Source organism: Saimiri boliviensis, chromosome 12, assembly GCF_048565385.1.
Source record: "Saimiri boliviensis isolate mSaiBol1 chromosome 12, mSaiBol1.pri, whole genome shotgun sequence".
NCBI lineage: Eukaryota > Metazoa > Chordata > Mammalia > Primates > Cebidae > Saimiri > Saimiri boliviensis.
The window spans coordinates 16891370-16917994 of NC_133460.1; the positions used below are offsets into that span (position 1 = coordinate 16891370).

General features: G+C 47.2%; 1 protein-coding gene across 3 annotated transcripts in view; it reads right to left on the bottom strand.

The window, feature by feature from the left end:
• Window positions 1-26625, bottom strand: part of SCNN1B (sodium channel epithelial 1 subunit beta) — a 107934-nt gene that overhangs the window by 60546 nt on the left and 20763 nt on the right. The window contains exon 1 of one of the 3 annotated variants that reach the window (XM_074381927.1): window positions 20184-20239. The exons of 1 other annotated variant lie outside the window; for it this stretch is intronic. In XM_074381927.1, the coding sequence (XP_074238028.1) occupies window positions 20184-20196 (13 nt within the window). In that variant the 5' untranslated portion in view covers window positions 20197-20239. Of the gene's footprint in view, window positions 1-19716; window positions 19834-20183; window positions 20240-26625 lie in introns of those variants that run through there. One more of the 3 variants, XM_010340781.2, reaches the window with a different exon arrangement.

The following is a 26625-nucleotide window of genomic DNA, read 5'->3' on the forward strand; positions in this document are numbered from 1 at the left end:
TGGATCACCTGAGGTCGGGAGTTCGAGACCAGCCTGCCCAACATGGAGAAACCCTGCCTCTACTAAAAATACAAAATTAGTTGGGTGTAGTAGTGCATGCTGTAATTCCAGCTACTCAGGAGGCTGAGGCAAGAGAACTGCTTGAACCTGGGAGGCGGAGGTTGTGGTGAGCTGAGATGGCGCTATTGCACACCAGCCTGGGCAACAAAAGTGAGACTCCTTCTCAAAAATAATAATAAAATAAAATAAAATAAAGTCCAGGAAGAGAATTCAGCAATTCATAATCTCTGATCTCCTTAAGCTCACCCATTCAGATCTGGCCACCAGCACTCTCAAGTTCAAGGACTCCGGGAAACCGGCTGGGGCTTAGGTGGTCATTCTTGTTCAAGGCAGCTGAGGCAATGGCTCTGGGCCTAGCCTGATGTGAGAGAGGGCCCTGCCCCTGTCCTTGATGCTGCAGCAGCCACAGCTCTCCGTGGGGAAGTGGCCTTCCCTGTTCATCCCTGGGGCTCCAGGCCTGAAGCTGAAGGCCAGGGCCTGCCAAAGACCTCATGTCAGAGACTCAGATTTGTTTGTGTAGAGGCCCATTGTGGTATCTAATGTGAGAGCTCCTTGGAGGGGGCCTCGGCTGTCAACTGCATGGATCAGAACCCCCTAGCATGGGGAAGAGGTTTGCAACACACGGACAAGAACTTCTGCTCCCTCCCACCTCCAATTATAGCTTTAAGTCAATGGGTTTGAACTTGAGGAAGCCGCTTGAGTCTGGCCAAAGAGACAGTTGACTGAAGAAGCCAACTGACACCTAATTCCCTCCATGAGAACTGAATATCAAGGAGTCAGGCCCCAGAGGGAGTAAAAATACCACCTACTGTGGGACCTCAGGGTTCCCCCACCCTAGAGGAGAGTCAGTGCAGAGCTGAGAGCAGCAGTTCTCCAAGTCTGGTCCCCGGACTGGCTGAAACATCATCACCTGTGAGCTTGGTAGAAAGGCAAATCCTCTGTCCAGGCGTGGTGGCTCATGCCTGTAATACCAGCACTTTGGGAGGCTGAGGTGGGAGGATCACCTGAGTTCAGGAGTTTGAGACCAGCCTGGCCAACATGGTGAAACCCCATCTCTACTAAAAAAAAAATAAAAAAAAAATAAAAAAAAATTAAAAATTAGCCAGGCAGGTTGGCGAATGCATGTAATCTCAGTTACTAGGGAGGCTGAAGCAGGAGAATTGCTTGAACCTGGGAGGAAGAGGTTGCGGTGAGCCAAGATCGTGTCATTCACTCCAGCCTGGGCAACAAGAGGAACTTCACCTCAAAAAAAAAAAAAAAAAAAAAAAAAAGAAAGGCAAATCCTTAGTTTTTTTGTTTTTTGTTTTTTGTTTTTGTTTTTTTTTTTTTGAGACGGAGTTTCGCTCTTGTTGCCCAGGCTGGAGTGCAATGGCGCGATCTCGGCTCACCGCAACCTCCGCCTCCTGGGTTCAAGCAATTCTCCCGCCTCAGCCTCCTGAGTAGCTGGGATTACAGGCACGCGCCACCATGCCCAGCTAATTTTTTGTATTTTTAGTAGAGACGGGGTTTCACCATGTTGACCAGGATGGTCTCGATCTCTCGACCTCATGATCCACCCGCCTCGGCCTCCCAAAGTGCTGGGATTACAGGCTTGAGCCACTGGGCCCGGCCAAATCCTTAGTCTTAATAGCCTTCCAGGAGGTTCTGTGCATGCTAAAGTTTGAGAATCACCAGCCTACCACTTTACTCTTCGAAGTATGGCACCAGAACCAGCAGCACTGGCATCATCAGCTTGTTAGAGCCACAACATTCAGGCCCCACATGACCTACTGAATCAGAATCAGCATTTTAACAAGACCCCTAGCGACTTGTGTGCATGTCAACATTTGAGATGTGGCAGGGCAAGGTGGCTCACACCTGCAATCCGAGCACTTTGGGAGGCTGAGGTGGGAGGATCACTTGAGCCCAGGAGTTTGAGACCCGTGTCTCTACAAAAAAATATAAAAATTAGTCGGGCATGGTGGTGGGAACCCTTAATCCCAACTACTCGGGTGGCTGAGGCAGGTGAATTGCTTGAACCCGGGAGGCAGAGGTTGCAGTGAGCCGAGATCTCGCCACTGCACTCCAGCCTGGGTGACAGAGAGAGACTCTGTCTCAATAAATAAGTAAATAAAATGTTTCCTAGATAATTTGATAATATGTGCAGCGGAGTCTGGGGGCCACAAAGCTAGAGCAAGAGTCAGCAAACTTTTTCAGGAAAGGGCCAGACAGCAGTATTTTAGCCTTTGGGTGATACGGTCATTGTGGCCATTCAGTGCTGCCCTCATAGTGCCAAAGCAGCCACAGATAACTTGTAAATGACTGGGCGTGGCTCTATTTCAACCACACTTCACTTATGAACACTGAATTTTGAATTTCATATGATTTGTCTGTCATGAAATGTGATTCTTCTTTTTTTTTTTTTCAACCATGTAAAAACCATTCTTAGCTCACAAGCTGCACAAAAAACAGCTGGTGGACCAAACATGGGCCTTTGGGCCATAGTCTGCAGACCTCTAGGTTGGAGGAGTCAACTGAGGGCAAGGAAGCCCAGATTGCAGGCCTTCTTCTGCTGCCTAGTGTTTGCACACAGAATCGCCCCTGCACAGTCTCAGAAACCTTAGCAGCACTTGATTATGAAAAGGCTATGTTGACAAGACGCAATCAAGTACCGACTTGATCTGGCCCTAGGCCAAAGACTTCAGGTTAGGCCCCAAATCCTCCATCCCCCTGGCAGGACTTCAGGGAGCTGCCTTCCAGCGGGTGACTCTGCACCCCACCTTTCTGCCTGGCGATTTCGTTGGTCCTTAGTGTTCCCTTACTGAGCAGCAGGCACTGTGCTTAGCTTTAGCCACATTATCTCATTTCCTTCTCACGGCCTCTTTGCAACACAGGAAGAGCTAGACTGCACTCACGCATATTATTATATACCTGTGTTTTAGACAAGGAAACGGAAGCACAGAGAGGTCAGGTGATTTGCCCAAAGTTACACAGTGTGAGTAAGTAGCAGAGCAAAATTGAAACTGTTTCTAAGGGCTGGGCGCAGTGGCTCACACCTGTAATCCCAGCACTTTGGGAGGCCAAGGCGGGTGGATCACCTGAAGTCAGGAGTTTGAGACCAGCCTGACCAACATGGAGAAACCCTGTCTTTAATAAAAATATGAAATTAGCCGGGTATGGTGGTGCATGCCTGTAATCCCAGCTACTTGGGACACTGAGGCAGAAGAATTGCTTGAACCTGGGAGGCGGAGGTTGCGGTGAGACGAGATCAAGCCATTGCATTCCAGCCTGGGCAACAAGAGCGAAATTCTGTCTCAAAAAAAAAAAAAAAAAAAGAAAGAAAGAAAGAGAAAGTAAGAAAGAAAGAAACTGTGTCTGTTTGCTCCTCCAGAGCCTGCTCTCATAACCACTTTGCTATACTGATTCCTGATAATCTATATTAAAGACATTCAATAATCCACCACCATCACCAGTCACCCCAATGCCCAGACGCAATCTTCTCCAGAACAAGCCTTGGGCAGCAAACCTGTGCTGTTTGCATCTTGATTGACATGTAGACACCACTCAACCTTTCTCTGCCTTGAGCTGCAGCTGGAGCCGAGGCACTCAAGACAGTTCTGTACCTTCCGTAGGAAGCAGGAGGCTGGCAGGGCAGCCCTGTATGGTTGTACAGGCTGTGTACTATATGACTCCAAGGAGCATTCTTCATGTATGTAGTCTATGTGAATGACAGTGACATCCCTGGCGTCAGCAGCACACAAACTCCACGGCCGTTTGTGGCAGTCCTAGAGGCCAGAGGCAGGCAAGCCCCTCAGGATTCCCTGGGATAGCATTGACCTTGGGTGCCCACCTTTATTGCTATTCAGAAGCAAATCATCAAAAAGGGAGATGAGCCCAGAAGGAAATAGTATCATGCATGGCTGGGGTGTGTGCTGGCAGCTCTGGGGGACCCTTTGGGATAGGAACAGGAAGGAGTTTTCCCTGAAAACTCCTCCGTGCAGCCTGGAAAAGGATCCTGCTCCCTGATCTCTCTCATTCCGGATTGGCTGTAGCATCAGCTCTGAACTCTTGACCCTGCACCACACAAAAGCTCCCCTCCCACCCCTCCACACCCTGGCTCCTTGAGAAGAAAAAAGGGCCCTTGAGTGGTCTCTCCAGTTGTGTCCCCACGCTGGCTCTCCAGTGCCCGTTCTCACACTGAGTAACACCTGCTTCTTGCAATCCAGAGACTGAGCTGCTGGGAACTCCCGACCAGGTGCCCTGAGTGATTCCCTTCACTGCTGTTCCCTTTGCAGAGTGTGCTTCTGTGTTTGTTTTCCTTTTATGATTTCAGCCAGGTCCCGTGCCAGGGCTTCACAGGCATTAGCTCATGTGCCTCTCACCATAGCCCTGCGAGGAGGAACTGTGATCATTACCATTTTACAGACAAGGCCGGTGAGGTTCAGAGAGGTTAGGTCCATTGCCTGAAGTCACGCAGCTCAAAAGTGGCAGAGCTAGGGATCAAATTTAGGTCTCTCAGGCTTTACAGCCCAAATTCTTAGCCATCTTTCTAGGAGATGAGGTGTTATCATGTCCTTTGGGTCTGTTACCCGCTGACTGTGGTGATGGTGAGGATGGTGATGGTGATGGTGATGATGGGGATGATGTAATGATGATGATGATGGTGGTGATGGTGATGATGGAGGTGATGGTGATGATGGGGATGGTGATCATGATGGTAATGATGGTGAGGATGGAGATGGTGAGGATGGTGAGGATGATTATGGTGATGATGGAGGTGATGGTGAGGGTGATGGTGATGATAGTGAGGATGGAGATTGTGATGGTGATGATGGAGGTGATGGTGAGGGTGATGGTGATGATGGTGATGTCGAGGGTGATGGTGATGATGAGAATGATGTGATGGTGATGATGGGATGGTGAGGATGGTGAGGATGGTGATGGTGACGATGATGGTGATGATGGAGGTGATGGTGAGGGTGATGGTGATGGTAATCATGATGGTGAGGATGGTGAGGATGAAGATGGTGATGGTGATGATGGGAATGATGTAGTGGTGATGATGGTGAGGATGGTGATGGTGATAGTGATGAGGAGGATGGTGGTGATGGTGACCATGAAGATGGTAATGCTGATGATGAGGATGTATTTATTTGATAGGGTTATTGTGTACAGATTAAATGAGAAGACTCAGGCAAAACATTGCTGCCTATGCCCGTACTTGGTTTGTTTAAGAGACAGGGTCTCTGTCATCCAGGCTGGAGTGAAGTGGCATGATCACAGCACACTGCAGCCTTGAACTCCTGGGCTCAAGAGATCCTCCCGCGTCAGCCTCCCAAGTAGCTGAGACTACAGGTGTCACCACATGTGGCTAATTTTTAAAAAATGTTTTTATAGAGATAGTCTCACTATGTTGCCCAAGCTGGCTGGTCTCAAACTCCTGGGCTCATGCAATCCTCCCACCTTGGCCTCCCAAAGTGCAGGGATTACAGGCGTGAGCCACTGCACTAGGCTCCCATGCCTGTTCTATAGTAAGTGCTCATACATGCTGGGTCAGCTGGGCTCCCTGTGCCCTAGACCTCCAGAATGGGTTTCATGGCATCGCGGTTTATTAAATAAACATGTTCTTTGCCAAACACCAAGTGAAAAGCATGAATCAGAGATAAGAAAGGGAAACAACGGTGACATTTTTTTTCTCTTAGCTCCTTCTGTTTCCTGCTCTGTCTCCATTTCCTGCCAACCTCTGAAATGCAACTTTGCCTTTCTGGGCCCTGGTCTTGTGCCGGCATAGTGGCTGGCTTTGGATCCAAAACCTCGGGAGGGAGGCCCAGGGTCCAGGGCCCCCGCAGCCCCTAGGAAGGCCATCTGGCTTGAGGAAGCCAAGCCTCCAGGGAAATTAGAAGGCTGGGAATGTGGTGCCCTGAAGGCCAGGAGCTCAGTACCCTCTTTGTTGGGGAAGATTAAAATCTTCACCTGCACAGTGACCCAGGGTGGTTCCTGGCATTGTGAAAAGGCGAAACCTTACACTTGGCTGTGGGTGAACCAAAGGCTTCGAGAGCCATGTCACAGAGAAAAGAATTCCCCTCCTTCTCCACATTCACCTCTCAGATGACACCAAGAAGCCGAGGAGAGTCAGGCTGGGGTGAACAGAGTGGGCTCTGCAGTTAAACTGCTTGGGTTGGAATCCCAGACACACCATTTGCCAGTTCTGTGTGACCTTGGGCAAGTTACTTAAGCTCTCTGAGCTGATTTTCTTGTCTGCAAAATGCAAACAATTACATTACCTGTTTTGCTGGATTGTTGTAAAGATACATTGAAATCCTGCAGTGAGAGGGCTCAGTTTCTGTGTGTAAAAGGCGGATAATAATTGTATCTGGCTGGGCGTGGCAGTTGACGCCTGTAATCCCAGCATTTTGGGAGACCAACGTGGGAAGATTGCTTGAGTCCAGGAGTTTGAGACCAGCCTGGGCAACATGGCAAACTCCGTCTTTACAAAAAACCAAAATAAAAACATTAGCCGGCCGTAGTGAAATGTACCTGTAGTCCCAGCTACTGGAGAGGCTGAGGTGGGAGGATCACTTCAACTTGGGATGTTGAGGCTGCAGTGAGCTGTGATGGAGCCACTGCACTTTAGCCTGGCCAACAGAGTGAGACCTTGTCTCAACAAACAAGAAAAATGTAAAAATAATATTAATAATTTTAAAAACTGTACCTACCCCATATGGTTGCTGAAAGAATTCAGGACGGGCGCTGTGGCTCACGCCTGTAATCCCAGCACTTTAGGAGGCCGAGGCAGGGGCTGCTGATCAGGAGATCAAGACCATCCTGGCCAACATGGTGAAACCCCATCTCTACTAAAAATACAAAAATCAGCTGGGCATGATGGCGCATGCCTGTAAATCCAGCTGCTGGGGATGCTGAGGCAGGAGAATCACTTGAACCAGGGAGTCAGAGGTTGCAGTGAGCCAAGATGGTGTCACTGCACTCCAGCCTGGCAAAACAGTGAGACTCTGTCTCAAAAAAAAAAAAAAAGAAAAAGAATTCAATGAAAGAAAGCACACAATGCCTGGCATGTAGTTACATTAAAAAAAAAACACTGCCTATTATTATTATTATTATTATTATTATTATTATTATTACTGTAGGGGAGAGGGCCATATGGGCCCCATCAGAGTTGATTTGGCAAACCATATCACGTGTTGAAAAAGAAACTGAGGCCGGGCGCGGTGGCTCAAGCCTGTAATCCTAGCACTTTGGGAGGCCGATGCGGGTGGATCACGAGGTCAAGAGATCGAGACCATCCCGGTCAACATGGTGAAACCCCGTCTCTACTAAAAATACAAAAAAATTAGCTGGGCATGGTGGCGCGTGCCTGTAATCCCAGCTACTCAGGAGGCTGAGGCGGGAGAATTGCCTGAACCCAGGAGGCGGAGGTTGCAGTGAGCCGAGATCGCGCCATTGCACTCCAGCCTGGGTAACAAGAGCGAAACTCCGTCTCAAAAAAAAAAAAAAAAAAAAAAAAAAAAGAAAGAAAGAAAAAGAAACTGAGACCAGTTCATTTCTTATATGTAAGACAAACCAAACAACAGGGTTCCCAGACAAGGTTGGCCACACCTCCTCAAGTGAATGAGATCCTTTGTAGAGGGGTGTTCAGGGTAGAGTTTTTAGCCAACTGGATCATAACATAAAAAAAAAAAAAAAAAAAAAAAAATACAGCCCTGTCCATTTCAGGCCCAGCCGCCATTGGTGGGGCCCTACTGGGAGTTCAAGACTAGGGGTGAAGATGGGGAGGGGACCAGAGGATGGGGGTCCATGGAGTTTCCTGGGGGATGAGAGATGTGGCTTGGTCACCACTGTATTTTCAGTGTCTAGCTTAATGCTGGCATGTGTCCATCCATCCATCATTCATTCATTCATTCAATAAATGTTCACTGAGCATCTACTGGGAACTTGGACAACAGCAGTAAACAAAACACAGAAAACCTTGCCTCCAAGTGTTTAGATTCCTGTGAACTAGCGTTATAGCACTCGGGAAACACTCCCTAAATACTTTTTGAATAAATGAATGAATTGCCAAGAGAACTGCTTTGTGTCAGAAAAGAAAGCGTCATCTCTCCTCCCACCCAAATGCAGAAAAATGTGCAGCCTCCTTCCCCTCCACCACCGCTCTCCTCCAGGTTCTACTCTCTGTGAGGGGTGGCGGGGGGGGAATCTGCCCAGTGGGCTCACCACCCTATGGCCAGGATGGCGCCACTCTCTATCATCTGGTACCAAGGGATCGGCAGAGGTGAGGCCCAGCTAGACTCCTGTTCCAACAGCTAGCAGCTTGTAAACAACCAGATTGTCATCCACTTGAATATCCGCCCTCCCTCCACTCGCCCAAGGCCCTAATTCTGAGATTTCAACTTTCCCTGAATTCTGCAGATAAAGCTGTTTCTGGCTTTTCAGCCCAGAGCTCTCCCATCAATGCTCTACCCTTGTTCCTTCTCCAGGCAGGAAGGAGCAGGCGGACGACTTGAGATCAGGAGTTCGAGACCAGCCTGGCCAACATAGTGAAACCCCGTCTCTACAAAAAATACATAAGTCAGGCTTGGTGGTGCACCCCTATAATACCCACTACTTGGGAGGCTGAGGCAGGGGAATCACTTGAACCTGGGAATCAGAGGTTGCAGTGAGCTGCGATCATGCCACTCCAGCCTGGGCAACAGAGCAAGAGCAAGAGTCTGTCTCATAAAATAAATAAATAAATAAATAAATAAATAAGATTTTCCCAGTCAGGGAGGCACCAGGGAAGAGAGAGTTGGGGTTGAACCTCGGGTTCTGTAGTTGTTGTCTGTCCCCAGGGCAAGTTTCTGAACCTCTCTGAGTCTCAGTGTCTCCCAGCTGGGCATCCCTTCCCTGTTTTTGGCCTCCTCCTCAAGGAGGAGGCCTTGTTTCAAGTTTATTTCTTTAACAGACATTTATTTAGGCCTTACTGTGTTCTGGGCACTGTTCTAAGCACTTGACACATTTAATCCTCATAACATTCCTGATGAAGTGAGAATCTTATCATCTTCCATTTACAGGTGAGAAAACTGAAGCACAGAGAGGTTAAGTAACTTGCCTGAAGTCACCCAGCTAATAAGTGGCAGAGCCAGCAGTCCAGGTGAGCAGCCCCCAGGTAAAGAATTGCTATATCTTCTATGTACTCCTATCAGCCAACAAGATTTTATTTGAATCTACATCTTTCAATTTACATTATGGAAACACAATCTCTTTTTAAATTTGCAAATACAAGGTGAAATAAAAATTCAGATTTGATTTTTTTTTTTTTTTTTTTTTTTAACACAGCATTTTTCACTTCTTTGGCCTAGGCTGGAGTGCAGCAGTGCGATCTTGGTTCATGGCAACCTCTGCCACTGGGATCCTTCAAGTGATCCTCCTGCCTCAGCCTCCCAAGTAGCTGGGATTACAAGCACATGCCACCATACCTGGCTAATTTTATATTTTTTACAGGAACAGGGTTTTGCCAACCCCATCAAAAAGCGGGCGAAGGATATGAACAGATACTTCAAAAAAAGACATTTATGCAACCGACAAACATGAAAAAATGCTCATCATCACTGCTCATTAGAGAAATGCAAGTCAAAACCACATTGAGATACCATCTCACACCAGTTAGAATGGCGATCATTAAATAATCTGGAGACAACAGATGCTGGACAGGATGTGGAGAAACAGAAACGCTTTTACACTGTTGGTGGGAGTGTAAATTAGTTCAACCATTGTGGAAGACAGTGTGGCGATTCCCTCAAGGATCTAAAAATAGAAATTCCATTTGACCCAACAATCCTATTACTGCGTATATAAAAGGATTATAAATCATTCTATTATAAAGACACATGCACACGTATGTTGATAGTGGCACTGTTTACAATAGCAAAGACTTGGAACCAACCCAAATACTCATCAATGATAGACTGAACAGGGAAAATGTGGCATATATACACCATGGAATACTATACAGCCATAAAAGACAATGAGTTCATGTTTTTTGCAGCAACATGGATGAAGCTGGAAACCACCATTCTCAGCAAACTGACACAAGAACAGGAAACCAAACATTGCATGTTCTCACTCATAAGTGGGTGTTGAACAATGAGAACACATGAACACAGGGAGGGGAACATCACACGCCAGGGCCTGTTGGGGGGCGTGGGGGGTAAGGGGAGGAGTAGCAGGGGGTGGGGAGCTAGGGGAGGGATAGTATTAGGAGAAAGACCTAATGTAGAGGACAGGGGAATGGATGCAGCAAACCACCATGGCATGTGTATACCTATGTAACAATCCTGCATGATCTGCACATGTACCCCAGAACTTAAAGTATAAAAAAATAAAGAAAGAAAGAAACAGAGTTTTCTATGTTGCTCAGGCTGGTCTTGAACTCCTGGGTGCAAGAGATCCACTTGCCTTGGCCTAAAGTGCTGGGATTACAGGTGAGAGCCACTGTGCCCGGCCCAGACTTGAGGCTTTTACAAATTCCCTAGATCCCTGCTCCACGTGGATCTGCTGGTCTTAGTATTTGGTCCAGTTGCTGATTCCAGCCTCCCTACTCTCCCAATCCTGACCTTCTACAAGAGCCTCAGGCCCGCAGAGAGAGCATTTTGTAAATGAAGTAATTTAATCCTTGCGTGATTCTTGTGAAGCCAGCACGCGTAGGCAACCTCATTTCACAAATGGGAAAACTGAGGCTTAAAGAGGTAGAGCCCCTTGATCAAGTACACATACCTGAGAAGTGATAGAACCAAAGACTAGAACCAAACATTCTGACGTCAAAGCCCCTAGTTGGTTGTTTTTTGCATCCTCCAATTTTTTTTTTGTTGTGGCAAGATATATAACATAACATTTATCATTTTAACCAGTTGTAAGGACATAGTTCAGTGGTATTAAGTACACTGCAGCCACTATCACTATTATCCATAACCAGAATGGTGTTTTTTTTTTTTTTTTTTTTTTTTTGAGACAGGGTCTCACTCTGTGGTCCAGGCTGGAGTGCAATGGTGCTATCATGGCACAATGCAGCCTCAACCTCCTGGGTTCAAGCAATCCTCCCACCTCAGCCTCCCGAGTAGCTGGAAGTATAGCTGCACACCATCAGGCCTAGCTAATTTTTTTGTACTCTTCTGTAGAGATGAGGTTTCACCGTGTTGTCCAGGCTGATCTTGAACTCCTGGCTCAAGCAATTCACCCACCTTGGCCTCCCAGATTACAGGTGTGCATTACTAGAAGTTTTTAATCATCCCAAACAGAATGAGACTCTGTACCCACTAAGCAATAACCCCCCACCTCCCATCCTCCAGCCCTGGTAACCTCTAGTCTACTTTCTATCTCTATGAATTTGCCTATTCTAGGTACTTCATATAAGTAGAACCATCTAATATTTGGATAATATTTGTCTTTTTGTGATGAAAGCCTCCACTTTTTAAAAAAGTGTATTTTAAAATTTGAAAGCATAACATATATTTTGGGTAGTGCCAAAAGGAATTCATCTTATTTCTTTTGTCTTATTCTTTTAAAGACATAGTCTCACCATGTTGCCCAGGCTGCTCTCAAATTCCTGGCCTCAAGCAATCCTTCCTCCTTGGCCTCTCAAAGTTTGTTGGGATGATACGCGTCAGCCACCACACTTGGCCAATTTGTTCAACATTATGCTTATTTTATTTTTATTTACTTATTTATTTTTAGTTTTTTGAGATGGAGTTTTGCTCTTGTTGCCCAAAACAACAACGCTGGAGTGTGATGGCATGATCCTGGCTCACTGCTACCTCCACCTCCTGGGTTCAAGCGTTTTCCCTGCCTCAGCCTACCAAGTAGCTGTAATTACAGGCACCTGACACCATGCCCAGCTAATTTTTACATTTTTAGTAGAGATAGGGTTTCACCATGTTGGTCAGGCTGGTTTCGAACTCCTGACCTCAGGTGATCCACCTGCCTTGGCCTCCCAAAGTGCTGAGATTACAGGTATAAGCCACCGCACCTTGCCATTATGCTCGTTTTAAATAAAAAGATGTGTGGCTAAAATGTATTAGTAAATTTATAATTTATAATTTACCCCACAATAAATGTGTGGGGCAAAAATCCGTGAAGAATGCCAAATTGTATGTAATGAAAAATTAGTCTCCTTCTCACCTATGACCTGCAGTTTCACCTCTGCAAAGGCAAACACTATTACACTTCCAGTGTGTACTCCAGATTTTAATGTGCATGTATATTAACACATTCTCTCTTAGCAATACATCTGGAAGATTGTTTCACATCACTTTTCTTTTCTTTCTTTCTTTCTTTTTTTTTTTGAGACAGAGTTTTACTCTGTCGCCCAGGCCGGAGTGCAGTGGTGCGATCTTGGCTCACTGCAATCTCTGTCTCCCTGGTTCAAGCGATTCTCCTGCTTCAGCCTCCACACTTGGCCAGCTTGTTCAACATTATGCTTATTTTATTTTTATTTACTTATTTATTTTTAGTTTTTTGAGATGGAGTTTTGCTCTTGTTGCCCAAAACAACAAGGCTGGAGTGTGATGGCATGATCTTGGTTTACATGATCTTGGATTACAGGCACCCACCACTGGCTGACTTTTTTATTTTCAGTAGGGACGGGGTTTCACTGTGTTGGTCAGGTGGGTCTCGAACTCCTGACCTCAGGTGATCCACCCACCTTGGCCTCCCAAAGTGCTGGGATTACAGGCGTGAGCCACCGTGCCCAGCCTTGCATCACTTTATAGAGAGCTACTGTTTTCTTATTAATGGCTGCCCCCCAGTCTCTTAGGTGGCTCTTCCAATATTTACAGTACTTAGTTCCTTTCCGACGGACATTTTAAATAGTTCCAATCACTTGTTCTCACAATGCTGAATATCCTTGTTCTAACATGTTGTGCCCAATGCAGAGATAACCAGAGGGTAAATTCCTGGAGGTGAAATGGCAGATTCATAGGGTATGTACATCTTCAGTGTTGACATGTTTGCCTAACTGCCCTCAGAGTTAGGCCAAGAGCTTGCACCCTGACCTCTGGCTTAGGCAATTCACTCTCTGAGCTCCCTCATCTGAGGCCGGGCCCTGGTGTGAGTTAGGCCAAGAGCTTGCACCAATTTGCACTCTCACCAGCAGAATTTGAGAGTCCTGGTTTTCCTGCATCTTCATCAACACTGAGTGTTACTCGGCAACCTGACAGGTGGAAAACAATCACTATGGTTTCTTTTTTTGGAGTGCAGTTGAGATTCTTTTCATCTGTGTGAATTCATGTATACATCTTTTCCTGTGATCAAACAAATTATAGCCTTTGCTTTTCAACCTTTTGGATGGGGTATTTAGTCTTTGAATTGGAATAACACATTTCTTTTTCTCATGAGACAGGGTCTCACTCTGTTGCCCAAGTTGGAGTGCAGTGGTGCAATCACAGCTTGCTGCAGCCTCCAACTCCCTGGTGCAAGCCTCTTCCTGCCTCAGCCTCCCCAGTAGCTGGGACTACAGGCATGTGCCATTATGCCTGGTTAATCATTCTTTTTTATAGAGATGGGGGTCTCACTATGCTGCCCAGGCTGGTCTCAAGCTCCTGGCCTCAAGCAGTCCTCTGGCCTCAGCCTCCCTGGGTGCTGGGATTACAGGTGTGAGCCACTGCACCTTGTTCTTCTGACTCTTAATCAGTGCTTCAAAGAGGATGTGTGGAGGGGCCTTCTTGATTTGAGGTCATCTGCAGGATACCACTGCCCCAGCCTAAGCTTGATCTGGGGCCTCCTTAATAGTCCTCTTATAGGCCAGGCACAGTGGCTCATGCCTGTAATCCCAGCACTTTGGGAGGCTGAGGTGGGTGGATCACGAGGCCAAGGGATCAAAACCATCCTGGCCAACATGGTGAAACCCCGTCTCTACTAAAAATACAAAAATTGGCTGAGTGTGGTGGCACACACTTGTAGACTCAGCTATTTGGAGGCTGAGGCAGGAGAATCACTTGAACCTGGGAGGCAGAGGTTGTAATGAGCTGAGATCATGCCACTGCACTCCAACCAGGAAACAGCGTGAGACTCCATCTCAAAAAAAAAAAAAAAAAAAAAAAAAAAGTCCTCTTGTAGAGTTGAGGTCATTCCCCACTACCTAGGTCTTGTTTCTGGACACATGTTCTCATAGGGGCCAAGAGAGAAGGTCCATAGGCACAAAGGAGCCTCTGAGAACAGGCTCTTTATAAGGTGGTGGTGATGGTTAATACTGAGTGTCAACCTGATTGGATTGAAGGATGCAAAGTATTGACCCTGGGTGTGTCTGTGAGGGTGTTGCTGAAGGAGATTAACATTTGAGTCAGTGGGCTGGGAAAGGCAGACTCACTCTTAATCTGAATGTTGCACCATCTAGTCAGCTGCCAGCACAGCTAGACTATAAAGCAGGCAGAAAAAAAAATATGAAAAGGCTAGACTGGCCTAGCCTCGAGCCTATGTCACTCTCCCATGCTGGACCCTTCCTACCCTCAAACACTGGACTCCCAGTTCTTCTGTTTTGGGACGCAGACTGGCGTCCTTGCTCCTCAGCTTGCAGACAGCCTATTGTGGGACCTTGTGATCATGTGAGTTAATAAACTATGAGTTTTGTCCCTCTAAGAACCCTAGCTAACACGGTGGTAGTGGTGTGCGGGCAGGTCTTCAGCTGTCAGGGGCAGTCTTCACTAGGAAGCAGCTCCTCTAAAAGTCAAATTCGCCCCAGGCCCTCAAGGGGGCAGACTGGAAGCTTTAAGTCTAGGATGGTGAGCAAATTTGGAAGAATAATCGTTCTAGGAACTCCACCAGCTTCCTTAGCAACTTTCCTGTCTATAAAGAAATGGTTTCTTCCAAGTTCCAGGGCTGAGAGGGACATGCTTTTATCTTAGGATATGCCCTCTGTATTATGTCTTTGCTGAGGACGGAATTCTTACCATCCACTCTCCCTTCTAGTGTGAGACAGACACAGGTGACTGGAGGAGCTCTCATTTGAAGTTTTATGCTAGGCCAGTGGCTCTCAAAGTTGAATGTCTGTCAGAATCACTGAGAGAGCTTATTAAAAAACAGATTGTGGCCAGGCGTGGTAGCTCACGCCTGTAATCCCAGCCGTTTGGGGGGCTGAGGCAGGCAGATCACTTAAGGTCAGGAGTTTGAGGCCAGCCTGGCCAACATGGTGAAACCCCATCTCTACAAAAAATACAAGAATTAGCTGGGTGTGTGGCGGGAGCCTGTAATCTCAGCTACTCGGGAGGCTGAGACAGGAGAATTGCTTGAACCTGGGAGGTGGAGGTTGCAGTGAGCCAAGATTGTGCCACTGCACTGTAGCCTGGGTGACAGAGCCAGACTTTGTCTAAAATAAATAAATAAATAAATAAATAAATAGGAAAAAAAAGAGCACGGGCTTTATTTCAGTCAAAATAACTGTGTGCTAGGTTCTATGCTAGGAAGTGTGAATTCATTCCGTTACCAAACTCTCCCAATACACCCATGCAATGGGTTTTATTAGTACTAGGTCCACTTTACAATGAGAAAACCGAGGCTCAGAGGGCTCACAGGCTTTGAATCAGACAGACGTGCTGTCCGACTCCAGCTCTACCACTGACCCACTGCAAGATTTTGGGCAAGTGGTCTGCTCTTCTTGAGCCTCAGTCTAACTCGTCTGTAGAATGCAGATCACAAAATCTGATTCCCAGGGCATTTTAAGGAGTACAGGGTGATGACTACAAGAGCACCTGCACAAGGTACTTACTCAAGAAATGCTCATCCCTATTCCTGCCTCATGCCCCATCACGGCCTCAAGTTCCTTTTCTCACTCCCGAGGTACGTCTTCCTATCCTTACTCCTACTCACCCTATTACAAAGTGACTATACACTACATCACTTCCTGAACATACTTCCTTTGGTCATGCCTTTAGGCTTTTGTAAAGGCTATTTCCTCTGCATGGAATACTTTTCTCACTCCACTGCTCTAGAAGAACTCCTATTCATCCTTTAAAACCCACCTTAAAAAGCCCTTCTCTTTGAACCTTTCCTTGAAATGTTCCCTTCTGGTCCTTGGCCAGAAAGGTATGGCAGCATCTTATTTGAAGAAGGAGTTCAAAGTTTACTTTCCTTTCTTATTCTCTCACCTACCACATTTTATAAAGAGTATAACTGAAGTATAAATGCACTGCTATAGGGACCAGGCAGGCAGTTAACACCACCACTATCAGCCTCAGCCTCAGCAATGCTTAGACAGTGTTTACTTGAGTCAGCAGGCACTGTGCTGAGGGATTCATGTGTGTTGACTCATTGAATGTCCAAAATAATCCTTCAAGGCAAGTGCTATTTATTATGCCTGTTTTATGCATAAGGAAATGGAGTCACAAAACATGCTAAACAATTTGCCTGAAACTGGTGTTTTTTGTTTTTTTGTTTTTTGTTTTTTGTTTTGTTTTGTTTTTTTGAGACAGAGTTTTGTTCTTGTCACTCAGGCTGGAGTACAATGGTGCAATCTCAGCTCATGGCAACCTCTGCCTACTGGGTTCAAGCTATTCTCCTGCCTCACCTTCCCAAAGTGCCGAGATTACAGGCGTGAGCCACCATGCCTGGCCTGAAACTATTATAATTAATCCACTGCATCGCTGGGAGATTGAGACTGGCTGTGGAGTCTGTGGTGTTACCTTTTATATTAGCTGCTCTTCATGAATGAGCGGAGGGCCAGGTAGGGACAGTCATGCCCTGCAGGGTACCTACTCCGTGTAAGGGGGCGGCTAAATGTCTGGCCTGGCATTGCCAGCTTTTCTTTTCTTTTTCTTTTTTGAGAGAGGGTCTTGCTCTGTTGCCCAAGCTGGAGTGCAGTTGTGTGATCATAGCTCGTTGCAGTCTCAGCCTCCTGGGCTCAGGGGAGCCTCTCACCTCAGCCTCCCCTGTAGCTGGGACTGTAGGCACATGCCACCACACCTAGCAAATATATATATTATTTACATATATGTATGTAAATAATATACATATACATATGTATATGCCCTTTGTATGTGTATATGTATTATATACATATACAAAAGCCCTTCTTTTGAACTCTAGCTAACACAGTGGTAGTGGGGTAGGGGCGTCTGCATACAGGGATCTGTATGTGAGCAGTGGAACTAGGAAGTGGTGAAACTGGGATTATAATGTAGTGTCTCTGATTCTAGTTTTTCATCCACCCAGATCACGGGTTCCACCAAACTCTTAAGTGTCCCATCACACAGTCTAAAGCAGACACCCTCTCTTAATGCCACAGTCTGGACCTACAAAGTTTGTGGTTCACAAATGGAACCCTGGACAGTCCAATCTGCCGGTCTGTGGTCCTCAGCTCCTTCTGTCTGCTATTGGAGGGTGAGTTTGGTTTTGGGGGGCATCTAGAGAGAACCCTTAGAGGTGGCCCCTGATGGAACCTATGCCCACTGGGGCATGGCCAGGCAGAGCTAGTGGCCTGGCTGAGTCCCAGCCTTTGGGACCAGCAGAGACTGCAGCTAGAGAGAGTGTGGTGTTTGTCCTTGGCCATAGACAGAATAGAGGTGTGTGCGCACACATGTGCACATGCTTGTGTGTTTCATGTATGTGTACAATGTGTGCTTGTGTGTGAACATGCATATGTACACATATATGTGCATGTGTGTGTGTGTATGCATGGGTCTGTATGTGAGCAGTATAAAAGAGAGGACTTCATCCCCTAAATTCAGATCCTGTAAAGTTAGTTTAGGTTAAAGAACAGGAAATTGAATTTAACCCCGAGATAACAATTTACAGAAGACACTGTTATAAAAACCAGCCTGAAAATTTTTGTCACCTAAATTCCCATCAGCAGGCATGTCCATGGTGGGAATCCATGCAGCAATTTAAATAAATAAGCTGGCTTTATATGCAGCAGCATGGATAACGAGATGAGAGGGACCAAGTTGCAGAATGACATAGGTGGGTTGTACCATTTCTACTTCCATTGCTATTTTTCTTTTTCCTTTGGGATGGAGTTTCACTCTTGTTGCCCAGGCTGGAGTGCAGTGGTGCCATCTTGGCTCACTGCAACCTCCGCCTCCCAGGTTCAAGAGATTCTCTTACCTCAGCCTCCTGAGTAGCTGTGATTACAGGTACCCACCACAACACCCTGCTAATTTTGTGAGTTTTTTTTTTTTTTTTTTTTAAAGCAGAGATGGGAGTTCTCCATGTTGGTCAGGCTGGTCTTGAACTCCCAACCTCAGGTGATCCACCCACCTCGGCCTCCCAAAGTGCTGGGATTACAGGCGTGAGACACTGCGCCCAGCTTCTGTTCTTTAATTTGTTATTTTTTTGAAACAGAATCTGGTTCTGTCACCCAGGCTAGAGTGCAGTGGTGCAATCTCAGCTCACTGCAACCACCACCTCCTGGGTTCAAGCGATTCTCCTGCCTCAGCCACCATGCCCAGCTAATTTTCGTAATTTTTTTTTTTTTTTTTTTTTAAGTAGAGATGGGGTTTCAGCAAATAGGCCAGGCTGGTTTCAGACTCCTGACTTCAAGTGATTCGCCTGCCTCAGCCTCTCAAGGGTTGTACCATTTCTATTAAATATGTGCCTACAACATTATTAAGTATTTTACATATTTTCTATGGCTATTTATATATGACTGTGTGGGTAGAAGAAAATGTCTAGAAGGAAACACCCCAAATTATGAGGTGATTACCTTTGGGGAGCTGGGAGGGCAGCGGTGGAAGATTACCGCAAAGAAGAATGGATCCCTGTGTTCCGCATGGAGTTACACAGTTCAGTGGTCAGGCAGGTTGGGTCGCTCATGGATGCTCAGATCTGAGACAGGAAGATGTGCCTTTTGTGGACTGGAGCTCTCTGCTGTTTCCTCCCTAAACTCGGTGCCTCAGTTTTCCCCTCCACGCTAGAGGGAGAATGTCCCTGTCATATCCCAGCCTCTCTCCCTCCACCGTACACCTAAGCCACATGACATTCTCCAGACATCAACTTAGCGCTGCACAGTCCTCAGCGGACAACCGCAGAGCCTTCGGATGTGGCCTCCTCCCCAGCACCACCCTAAATGGGACACTTAGAGAAGAAACGCAGGTTGCCCGGACGCGACCGATAGCCCAGGAGGTAGGCTCCAGGGTCGGACTGCCTGGGTTCAAGTCTGAGCTCAGCAACTTGTTCCTGGGACCTAGGAAAGCTTCCCCACTCTCTGATTCTCAGTTTGCACCTCTGCAAAATGGGGACAGCAAGAGAACGAGAACCAACCCACAGGGATGGCCTGTGAGCTAAGTTAGGTCGTCTGAGCAAGACGCTCTGCTGCTGCTCGTGCTGCTACGTGCCCAGCACGTAGAAAGCGATCTCCAGTTTCATTGTTGTCACCTCCTTAACAACCTCTCGCCCCGCCCCCGCCCCATGCCAGGATTTTGCAGCAGTCTCTGAGGTCCCAGACACGCCGCGGACCCTCTCCCCGTCCCGCCGTCCGCACCCTGGGGGCTTTTCCCAGCCGCCAGTTCTCCCCTCTGCCCCCAACCGCTTCAGTCCCCAGGCCGGGTCCCGGGCGCCGCAGACAGGCACCCAAGCGCCCTCCCGTGGGAAACTGAGGCGGGCACAGGAGCGCGCGGGCCGGGGTTGGGCAGGAGGCGCGGCGTGCCGGCTCGCAGGGCAGCGCGTGGGAGTCTGGGTGCGAGTCGGGGGTCGCGATCATACCTGCTCGAGCGGTGGAGCGGGGACACGGAGGATGCGCGCCGTCGGCGGTGGCGGAGGTGGCGGCCGAGTGGTGGTGACACTGGGACACCGGGCGAGCGCGGCGAGACCGAGGGGGAGGGAGCAGGCTCAGGGGCGGGGAAGCCCCGGGAGCGCCCGCGGGCGGAGCTTACCGGGCGCCACCAGCGCGGCCACCCGCACGGTCCCGGCTCCTTCGGCCACTTCCCTCGGCCGCCAGTAGCTCCAGCCCCCACACGCCACGTGCAGGGACACCAGACGCCTCCCGCACGCACACGCTCCACTCTCCGCATTCTCCCTCCGCTTTTCCGGACACCAGCGATACCCACATGCGCCACGAATATGTCCAAAGACCCCTCATCCGAGTGTCCCCCACGTCCCCTCAATACCTATCACATGCCACATATATGAACAACTCCGTCCCATCCCACGCGTGTACCTGTCCCGCTTACCTCGGCGAAGCATCGCGCTCACCTATACAGTCGCGCCCCCATCACGTCCACACCGTGGCAGGCACAGTGTCCTCTGGGCCAGTTGATGATTTTAGGGGGACCTGTGCAGCCCCTTTTTTCAGGAAAGTTCTTCCCGCCGCTGCCTCTTCCACCTCCTCCAAGGTCAATCTCAGACCGCAATCATCCCCGATAGGTTCGATCTTTGCATTAGAAATTCAAACAGTCCACCCGGAGTTTGGGACCTCTGGCTCCCTCTGGAGTGCCCGCTATATCTGAGCGCCAGCGCCAGGGCACTGGCGGGCCTTGCGATGTCCTCAAATTTTCCCTTCCTTCTCTCTTCTCAATTCAAGGTTCCAGGACTACCATTTCAGCCACTTTCTTACCAATATCCTTAACACTTCATTTCCTGTATATTTCACCACAGATTGTCCTAATGCAGCCATTCTCAAAATGTTTGGTTTTGGGAATCTTTCGTACTTGTTTTTTGAGATCGAGTCTCACTCTGTCGCCCAGGCTGGAGTGCAGTGACTAGATCTTGGCTCACTGCAATCTCCCCCTCCCAGATTCCAGAGATTCTCCTGCCTCAGCCTCCCAAGTAGCTGGGATTACAGGCACCCGACACCAAGCCCGGATAATTTTTTTGTATTTTTTGTGGAGTTGGGATTTCTCTATTTTGGCCAGGCTGGTCTGGATCTCCTGGGCTCAAGTGATCCACCGGCCTCAGGCTCCCAAAGTGCTGGAATTACAGGCGTGAGCCACCATTCCCAGCCAGGAATCTTTTGTGCTTTTAAAAATTATAGAATGCCCGAGACATTTTGTTTATGTAGGATATGCACATGCGCGCGCGCACACACACACACACACACACACACACACAAAATAAACGTGTTTTTTTTTTTTTTTGAGACTGAGTCTCGCCGTCCCCACGCTGGAGTGCAGTGGCACCATCTCAGCTCACTACAACCCTCTACCTCCTGGATTCAAGCGATTCTTCTGTCTCAGCCTCCCAAGTAGCTGAGACTACAGATGCGCACCACCATGACCAGCTAATTTCATGTATTTTAGTACAGAAGGGGTTTCACCATGTTGGCCAGGATGGTCTCGATCTCTTGATCTCGTGATCCACCCACCTCAGCCTCCCAAAGTGCTGGGATTATAGACTTGAACCACCACGCCCAGCAAATGTGTGTTTTTAACACATATATGTTATTTTGTTTATATATTGATACTTTCCATATGAGAAATTAAAACTGATACTTAAAAAAATTTATTAATACATTACACTATAACTAATAAACCCATTACTTGTTGACATAAATAAAAAGTTTTTTATGATTTTTTTCTTTTTTTAGTGAAGGGAGACAGGGTCTCAATTTGTTGCTCAGGCTGGAGTGCAGTGGTGTGACTATAGCTCTCTGCAGCCTCAAACTCTTGGGCTCCAGACATTTTCCTGACTTGGCTGGGACTACAAGGTGCATGCCACCACTTCCGGCTAATTAAAAAAAAGTTTTTTTTTTTTTTCTAGAGACAGAGTCTTGCTGTGTTACCCAAGCTGGTCTCAAACACCTAGCCTCAAGCAATCTTCCCACTTCAGCCTCCCAAAGTGCTGAGATAACAGGTGTGAGCCATCATACCTGGCCGAAAAATATTTTTCAATTAAAAAAACATCAGTGGGAAGAAGGGCACCATTTAGCATTTTTGCAACTATCTTTCCTGTTTGGCTTAATAAGAGATAGCTGGATTCTCATACTCAGCCTGCTGCAATCTGTTGTTTTAGTTGAAGTAAATGAATTAAATTCAGCTTCATATAACTTGGCCCACCATTGCTTTTGCACTGTCAGGGAAAATGGCCACATGTGAAAATGGCAAATAAGATCTTGGGATTATTATGAAAGTGATTTCGACCTCACAGTTCCTCCTTAAGGATCCTGGGAACCTCCCAGGGGTCTGGTCTGTGGACCTCACTTTGAAAACCAGTGCTTCCGTGATATATTTGGTTGTGACCATATGAAATTGTTGATATTTGACTATTATTGACCTACGGAAATAGCAATTTTGGCCGGGCAGGGGGATTAATGCCTATAATCCTAGTACTTTGGAAAGCCGAGGTGCGTGGATTGCCTGAGCTCAGGAGTTCGAGACCAGCCTGGGCAACAAGGTGAAACCCCATCTCTACTAAAATGCAAAAAATTAGCTAGGCGTGGTGGTAGGCACCTGTAGTCTCAGCCACTCAAGAGGCCGAGGTGGGAGAATCACTTGAACCCAAGAGGTGGAGGCTGCAGTGAGCCAAGATTTTGCCACAGCACTCCAGCCTGGGCAACAGAGAGACTCCATCTCAAAAAAAAAAAAAAAAAAAGAGTAATTTCATATGGTTTAATCCAATGCATTATTTTTGAAGGCTTTCCTTTTGGGCCCTGTTGGATATTTTCAGATTGAGTCCCCTGTGAAACTGTGCTGTTGTGACGAGCTTTATACAACTGACATCTTCATTTTGCATCATGATTTCCACTGTGGGGGAGGTGGAGTTTTGGGATGTCTAGGAACTCCAGACTGGTTAATGTTAGTCTGGCAAGTTTTAAGGCGTGAATGTTTAAATAATTATGAACAAAGAGTGTTGTGTTCTGTAGTTAACTTGGCCTCCGGAAGAGAAAACCAACTTCTTTCCCCTTTTTGTTAGGTTCTGTAGTCTGACAGCATCAGAGTGTCCACATGGACTTTAGGCAAAACTTGATTCTGGACCAGATTGAAGACTGGCCAAACACGGAAGAGGCAGCAAGAGCACCTCTTCATAAAACATAGCCACTACTGCGATGACAGTTTACCATTGTCATGGCAACACCCAAAAGTTACCGCCCATTTTCTGGCTATTTCTGAAAAACCTGCCCCCTTAATTAGCATGTCATTAAAAGTGGGTATAAATATGACTGCTAGGTTGCTCTCGCCATCATGGGGTAGCCTTGCTCTGCAGGAGCAGGGACAGAGCCCTAACACTGCTGCTGCCTCAACAAGGCTGTTTTCTTCCACCACCAGCTAGCTGGCTCTTAATTTCCTTCCTGAGTGAAGCCAAGAACCTGCCCTGCATTAATTTGATCAAATTTAAAAACAAAAACCTCTTTTGATGGATGAAGATTCATGGATTAAATTACGGCAGAATCAGATAAATTCATGTCTGAATGGATTTATGACTGGTTTGGGAGGTCTCTTGGGGCCAAAAAATGTTCTATTGAATATTTTTTTCATATTGTGGAAAGATAGTCCTCTTGCTTTCTTTGGGTTAGTGCAATTCTAGGAGATGAGGTCTGAGAGGGGATCCAAATCAGTCAAGCTAGCCCTAGAGATCAGTGGGGTGTTAGATGTTAAAGCCATATTACCCTTTATAACCACCATCTAAATAATACTTTGATAGAAGACAAGGTGAATATTCTTTTTAGGGGTGTGGAAGAGCTGGGGACACCAAACACCCATTCATTCTATTTCAGGTAACTGAACTTGGTTTAGCTCTGGGGTCACCACTCGTTTCTCACTCCTAGTCTGTATTTTGATCTTAGGGGTGTTGACTTCATTCATTACCACCTCATTCAGGGTGGATATGGCCCAGACATATTAATTAGCATTTTGCATTCCTCTTGGGATAGTGATTTGGTTATATGTGGGACATGATCCAAGTCAGATTAACCATGGTTGGTGAAACTCTATACAAGGACTCTTTCATTGAGCTCTCAGGGAGTTTCGCTGGCTTGGGAGTTGTTCAGATGGGGAGCTATTATTTTGGAAGAGGCTGAATAACAATGGATTCCACCCAGAAAGATGACAAAGAGAAACTAGGTTCCAGTATCATCATTTGACCCAACTAAAAACACACCAGAAGTTAGCCCTACTCCCTGGACATTTCAGGTGCGTGAGACTATAAATTTCCTTTTTGCTAAGCCATCTTGGGATATCTGTTGCTTGCAACCAAAAGACTCCTGGCTAATGCTGGTGAAAATTGTATCCAAACTGCAAAAGAAGGAAGTGAGGAGGAACAGCTAATACATCTATTTGCAGAATCTTGACAGACTGGAATGTCTGGCTCTCAACTGAGAATGTAAACAACAACAAGCACAAATGGTAAGTCCAACAGTGAGTGAGGCTCAGGCAGGCAATAAGTCCAGACAGGGAAGCCATGGCTTGAGGCACATGCAGGCCCCCTGGGAAAGAGGGTTAGGGAGACTGTCAGAGATGCAGTGCCACCTACAGGTCTGGAGGCCCAGGCACTGGGTCTCTGGCTCGATTGGTGGACTCCTTATCTTATTCTATTTATCAAAGGCAGATCCCTGATCTTCAATCTCATTGCCCAAGGTCACAGCAGGCTCCAGCTGCTTCCCTGCCTGTGACCACAACACACCAGCTGACACGATCCAAATCCTTTTTGTTGTCCCTCTGTCTCCAATATTCCCCACCCCTTTATATTTTTGTTCCCATTTCACAGACCCAGAGGTGTGAAGGAACTTGCCCAAACAGCCACAAAACCCAGAGAACAAGACCAAAGTTCGTGTTCTGAAATGTTTTACTAAACTGCAGAGTTGTAAACTGACAGTCCTCGTCTGGGGTGGGTGGAGGATGGGAGAGATTCAGCTTCTGTCAGAACACCTGGTGCTTTTTAGATTTTCAAACCAATGTTTAAAAGTCAGAAAATAGGCCAGGCACGGTGGCTCAAACCTGTAATCCCAGCACTTAGGGAGGCCGAGGTGGGTGGATCACGAGGTCAGGAGTTCAAGACCAGCCTGGCCAACCTAGTGAAACCCTGGCTCCACTAAAAATACAAAAATTAGCCAGGCATGGTGGTGGGTGCCTGTAATCCTAGCTTCTTGGGAGGCTGAGGCAGGAGAAGGACTTGAACCTGGGAGGTAGAGGTTGCAGTGAACCGAGATAGAGACACTATACTTCAGCCTGGGTGACACAGTGAGACTCTGTCTCAAAAAAAAAAAAAAAAAAAAAATCAGAAAATATTATCCAAAGGTCAATTTCCTGATTTTCTGGAAAATAAGCAGTCAGGAGACTTGGTGAGACAAGAGGGCCCTATTCCTGCTTGGCTTGGATGGCCTTAGTTCCCTGGATCCCCATGATGCCCCCTCTCTCTGTGTGCCATAGCCAGCCTGGGCCTCTTGTTTCTGCCCCAAGGGGAACTGAGTGTGCGGCCACTACTCCTGGTACATCTGGGTCACCTCAACCTGATTTTTCCCTCAGCCCAGCCAGTTGGCCACAAAAGCCTCCGGCCACTACCAAGCCTGGCAGTTTTTTTACATTGTTCCCAGAAATCCAACCACAGAGCCCCAGATGGCACAGGACGCAGCCAGCCTGGCACTCAGGACTCACCTGGATGCTCAGGGCACCTACCTTTCCATTTTTCTCTTCCCGCTCACTCAGACTAAAAATTTAATCAGCTCCTAGGGCCTTGACCTGCGGAAGAGGAGGATCTGGGAACCAACTGTGATTTTGCCTCGGAGGTTTTCAGTTGCATCTGGAAACCCTGAGAAAGTTCAGGTCAAGGCTTGGAGACTTGAAAAGGCTCTAACACTGTACTACGCCAAGAACTTCCTAAATGTTCAGGGGTAAAATGAATGATAATACATGTTCTGTCATTTTCAAACTGCTGAATTCTCTGAGGCAATAAAAAAGAATAAAGTAAGGCCAGGGCTGGGTGCAGTGGCTTATGCCTGTAATCTCAGCATTTTAGGAGGCTGGGGTGGGAGGATTGCTTGAGGCCAGGAGTGCGAGACCAGCCTGGGAAATGAAGTGAGGCCCACCCCCACCATCTCTACAAAAAATAAAAAATTTAGCCAGGGCTTATGGTGGCATGTGCTTGTAGTCCCAGCTACTTGGGAGGCTGATATGAGAGAACTGCTTAAGCCTGGCAGTTTCAGACCAGCCTGGACAACACAGCCAGTTCCCACCTCTACAAAAAATAAATTCGCTAGGCATGGTGGCACGCTCCTACAGTCCAGGCTACTTGGGAGGCTGAGGCGGGAGAATTGCTTGAGCCCAGGAGTTGGAGGATGCAGTGAGTTATGATCGCGCCACTGCATTCTAGCTTGGGTAACAGAGTGAGACCCGGTCTAAAAAAAAAAAAAAAAGAAAAGAAAAAAAAAGAAATGTAAGGCCAAATATTAATGATCACCAATTATGTATTCTGGGCACTAGAGATACACTGGTTAGCAAGGCAAAAACTCCTACCCTCGCGGAGCTTGCATTCTAGTGAGGGAAGACAGACAAAACATAAGCAAGTTAAAGAACTTCTAGATGGTAATAATGGTTATGCAGGAAAACAAATGTAGGACAGAGGAGATGAGTGGAGGTCGAGGGTTTTTTTTTTGTTTGTTTGTTTTGAGACAGCCTTGCTCTGTTGCCCAGGCTGGAGTGCAGCAGTGTGATCTCGGCTCACTGCTACCTCCGCCTCCCGAGT